Here is a 5,135-nt window from a genome sequence, read left to right as displayed (position 1 = left end):
GTGTGTGTGTGTGTGTGTGTGTGTGTGTGTGTGTGCACGTCCAGCAGACTGTGTCAAACCCAGCCTGACTCTAACGCAGCAGCATTCCTGCAGCAGGCGTCACACCCAGCCTCACCCCTCAGCAGGGGGAGGAGGGGTGAGGCTGCGGGTCACAGGTCCGGTTCTGTCTTCACATCAGAGCGGACCAGAGGTCAGACCCGACCGTCTGGTACCTCCAGAAGCTTCAGAACCGACCTCCAGTGTTTACACGTGCAGGCTGAGGTCACCTGAGGCTGAGAGTTCTTTGATCTCAGCTCTTCTGTGGTTTAATTCATTGTTTATTGTTTCAGAATTGATTCACCTGAAAGAATCTGTCTGAAAACTGAAACCTGCAGCTCCGTCCCACAGATATGTGTCTTTCTGTGGACAGTTTCCACTTTCACAGAAACGGACCTCAAAGACTCATCTGACCCAGTTTAAATTAACTCTGGGCTCATCTAAACCTGGACATAACTAACCCTAGACATGGTCTTACCCTGGACAGATCTAACCTTGGACATGGTCTAACCCTGGACAGATCTAACCCTGGACAGGTCTAACCCTGGACATGGTCTAACCCTGGACAGATCTAACCTTGGACATGGTCTAACCCTGGACAGATCTAACCCTGGACAGGTCTAACCCTGGACAGATCTAACCCTGGACAGATCTAACCCTGGACAGATCTAACCCGGGACATGGTCTAACTCAGTTTGGACACATCTAACCCTGGACATATCTAACCCTAGACAGGTCTAACCCTGGACATAACTAAACCTAGACAGGTCTAACTCTGGACAGGTCTAACCCTGGACAGGTCTTACTCTAGACAGGTCTAACTCTGGACAGGTCTAACCCTGGACAGGCCTAACCCTGGACAGATCTAAACCTGGACATGGTCTAACTCAGTCTGGACATGGTCTAACCCTGGACATGGTCTAACTCAGGCTGGACATGGTCTAACCCTGGACATAACTAACCCTAGACAGATCTAAATCTGGACATGGTCTAACTCAGTCTGGACATGGTCTAACCCTGGACATGGTCTAACTCAGGCTGGACATGGTCTAACCCTGGACATGGTCTAACTCAGGCTGGACATGGTCTAACCCTGGACATATCTAACCCTAGACAGGTCTAACCCTGGACATAACTAAACCTAGACAGGTCTAACCCTGGACATATCTAACCCTTGACAGGTCTAACTCTGGACATAACTAACCCTAGACAGGTCTAACCCTGGACATGGTCTAACTCAGTTTGGACACATCCAACCCTGGACATATCTAACCCAAGACAGGTCTAACCCTGGACAGGTCTAACCCTGGACATGGTCTAACCCTGGACAGGCCTAACCCTGGACATGTTCTAACCCTGGACAGATCTAACCCTGGACAGATCTAACCCTGGACATAACTATCCCTAGACAGATCTAAACCTGGACATGGTCTAACTCAGTCTGGACATGGTCTAACCCTGGACATGGTCTAACTCAGGCTGGATATGGTCTAACCCTGGACATTTCTAACCCTAGACAGGTCTAACCCTGGACATATCTAACCCTTGATGGGTCTAACTCTGGACAGGTCTAACCCTGGACAGGTCTAACTCTGGACAGGTCTAACTCTGGACAGGTCTAACCCTGGACAGGTCTAACCCTGGACAGGTCTAACTCTGGACAGGTCTAACTCTGGACAGGTCTAACCCTGGACATGTCTATCTCTGAACTTCTGATGAAGCTTTTTTTATTTGTATTTTTGACGGTAATTTTAACTATGTCCTGTTGTGTCTTTCTGCGGTACATCACTTTGGTTGGGCTTGTGCTGTTTAAAGTGCTTTATAAGTAAAAGTGGTACGGTACAGTACGGTACGGTATGGTAAGTCTTACCCTGAATCAGTCGAACTCTGTACAGGTCTAACCTTWGATCAGTCTAACCCTGGACAGGTCTAACTCAGAACCTCTGATGAGGTCTTATCCTGGACTTGTCCAACCATAGACAGGTCTAATCTTGGACCGGTCATCCTGTCGGTGAAAATGTCAGAATCTTTTTTTTTTGGGAACCAGAAACAAAGATCTACAAATGTTGGGGCTAATTGGATTTTTCAGAACATTTATAAAATAAAGATTCTGTTTTGTTCTCAGACTCTTTCAGCGCTCAGACGTGTAATTATCTGAAACGTCTGTCCGCCGTGTGTTATGAAGCCCGGTGACATTCCAGCCAGCACCGTCTGATCTGCTGCAGTAAAACGTCTCGATGTTCAGAACCAGCCTCGGTTCTGATGGTCACATCCACAGGAAGTGATCCTCAGATAAAGAACATCAGCCGAGTTATGTTTATTGTAAAAACTGATGAGGTCTCTAAGTTTCATCAGGAAACATGCGCTTCTTTTGGAATGTTGGGATGAACCCAGGTGGATTAGGTTAACTCAAACACCAGTGTTACTAACAACCAAAATACATTTATATTTTTTTTTCAGTAAGAGAACTATGGATGTTTCATTTAAAATTGATGATGTTGAGATCTGTAGAGTCAGTGAAGTTTCTGAGGTCTATCTGTCTTTCTATTGAGGTCTGATTGAAAGCCAATTGGACAACTTGGTCTATCGAAGGCAGGTTGGACAGCTCAGTCCTCAGTAAGTCGATTTTACAGTCCAGTTTGCTCCAGCTCTCTAACATTGATCCTAAAGTCTGTTTTCTGTGCAACAAATAAAAAAGAATGAGCAGAAAGGTCAGAGACAAAACAACAATTCCTGAAAGCCCAGCTCTCCAAACATCCAAACAGGTTTTTATGTTTTTAATGTTCAAACTGAACCACAGGAGGGCGCTGTGGTTCTAAATCAAATGACCTTACAAGCTTTATTTTCTTACAATTAAAATTTTCTGTTTTAAATACAAAAAGAAAAATTATAGTTGGGACTTGGCTCAAGAGGCCACGGCAACACAGAGACACATAAAACAAGCAATGAAAATTGGATTTTATATAAAATATAACAATTAAGTTTCTTTTTTTAACCATCTGAGGATGAAAACATAACTTTTTAACAAGTAAATAAACATAAACTCATTTATCAGTAAATAAATCTTCAGGTTCATTTAGACAAACTTCTTTTGAAGTACAGAAACGGTCGTTTAAAAGCTGCTCTGGCAGAACCTCCCCAGATCGGATCGTCTGATTAAAAAACCACCTGATAAAACACGCGGCGCCTCACAGGCTGGTGTTGGCCGTCTTGGTCTTCAGTTCGGCACCGGTGCCGGCCGGCGTCGTGGTGCTGAGCTGAGCATCTCTGCAGAAGAACACGGCCGGGTTCCTGCAGGCCCACATGGCCACCTCCCCTCCTCCAGTCTTCCCGGGACTGGAGCTCGACAGGCGGCTGTTGTTCGCCCCCGCTCGGCTCACGTAGCGGTCCCTGATCCGCTCCGCCTGGTTCTGCCGGACCTCCCGGTTGCGGCTCTGGCCGGAGAGGTACGCGGCGATGTTTCTGGTCCGGTAGCCCTCCTCCCTGCTGCGGCCCAGCAACATGGAGATGTTGGGGTTCCTCAGGGCGTAGATGAGCGGATTGATGGCGCCGTTGGACCAGGCCAGCCAGATGGCCACAGTGTCCATGGCCGGGTTGAATCTGTAGTTCCCGATGGCCGAGACCAGGCCCATCAAACAGTACGGACCCCAGCAGCAGATGATGAAGACGATCATGATCAGCACCGTGGTGGCGGTCCTCATCTCGCTGTAGAACCGCAGCAGGTAGGCGTACGTGGTGACGGGCCGGACGCGGATCTCAGAGAGCCGAACGGTCTTGCAGATGTTGTAATGGCAGAAGCACATGAGCGAGAACGGCAGCAAGAAGCATGCCACGATGAGGCAGACGCTGTACGCCGTCCCCAGGCCGGAGCTGCCGGAGTGGAAGGCGTACATGCAGTGGTAGAAGCCTCGCTTGTGGACCTGCGTCGACGTTTGGACCAGCAGGTACCCTGGCAGGGAGAAAACCACCGCCGCCACCCAGACGGCCGCCAACAGCCGCGTGGCCTTTTGGCGCCCGATCTTAGCCTGAGGCTGGCGGACGATGGCGTAGTAGCGGTCAAAGGAGATGAGGGTCATGGTGAGGGTGGAGATGATGCCGAAGCAGGTGTTGAAGAAGCCGTTGGCCACGCAGAAGGCGTCCCCGAACATCCAGACGCCGTCCTTGCTGAAGAGCATGATGAAGGAGAAGGGCAGGCAGAGGACGGCRGTCAGAAAGTCGGACAGTGACAGCGACAAGATGAAGGCGTTTGTCACGGTCCGGAGCTGCCGGTGTTTGACGATGACGACGACGACCGCAGAGTTTCCCAGGCTGGAGAGGAGGAAGATGGAGAGCAGCACCAGAGCCTGCGCCGCCACCGTTACCCCCTGCAAGGCAGAGTTCCTGCCGGACAAGCTCAGGACCGCCGCTGTGGACGACTCGCGTTGGGCGTCGCTGCCCCTCTGTTCTCTGAGCGCTGAGAGGTTTCCTGTCGCTCCCGACGCAGCCTGAGCGGTGGCGGTCACCAGGCTGGTTACGATGGACACGACCCTGTGGACACACCCCAAACAGACGGAGAGGTTGTTTTTCTTCTGAGAAAGGTCTAACTCAAGACAAGTCTAACTCTGGACAGGTCTAACCCTGGACAGGTCTTACTCTAGACAGGTCTAACCCTGGACAGGTCTTACTCTGGACAGGTCTAACTCTAGACAGGTCTAACGCTGGACATGTCTAACCATAGATTAGTCTAACCCTGGACCGGTCTAATACTGGACCAATCTAACCCTGGACAGGTCTAACTCAAGACAAGTCTAACTCTGGACAGGTCTAACCCTGGACAGGTCTAACCCTGGACAGGTCTAACTCTAGACAGGTCTAATGCTGGACATGTCTAACCATAGATTAGTCTAACCCTGGACCGGTCTAATACTGGACCAATCTAACCCTGGACAGGTGTAACTCAAGACAAGTCTAACTCTGGACAGGTCTAACCCTGGACAAGTCTAACTCTGGCCAAGTCTAACTCTGGACAGGTCTAACCCTGGACAAGTCTAACTTTGGACAAGTCTAACCCTGGACAGGTCTAACTCTGGACAGGTCTAACCCTGGACAAGTCTAACCCT

The 5,135-nt window shown here is 49.7% G+C and overlaps 1 protein-coding gene across 1 annotated transcript in view; it reads right to left on the bottom strand.

The window, feature by feature from the left end:
* Nucleotides 1-2,798: 2,798 nt before the first annotated feature.
* The window catches only part of gpr135 (G protein-coupled receptor 135), a 5,381-nt gene continuing 3,044 nt past the window's right edge, over nt 2,799-5,135 (bottom strand). The window contains exon 2 of the mRNA XM_014011834.1: nt 2,799-4,563. Within this exon, the coding sequence (XP_013867288.1) occupies nt 3,225-4,563 (1,339 nt within the window). The 3' untranslated portion in view covers nt 2,799-3,224. The remainder of the gene's footprint in view (nt 4,564-5,135) is intronic.

This window comes from Austrofundulus limnaeus, unplaced genomic scaffold (assembly GCF_001266775.1).
Source record: "Austrofundulus limnaeus strain Quisiro unplaced genomic scaffold, Austrofundulus_limnaeus-1.0 Scaffold85, whole genome shotgun sequence".
NCBI classification, from domain to species: Eukaryota; Metazoa; Chordata; class Actinopteri; order Cyprinodontiformes; family Rivulidae; genus Austrofundulus; species Austrofundulus limnaeus.
The sequence above is the reverse complement of the archived record's forward strand: the minus strand, read 5'-3'. Positions and strand labels throughout refer to the sequence as shown.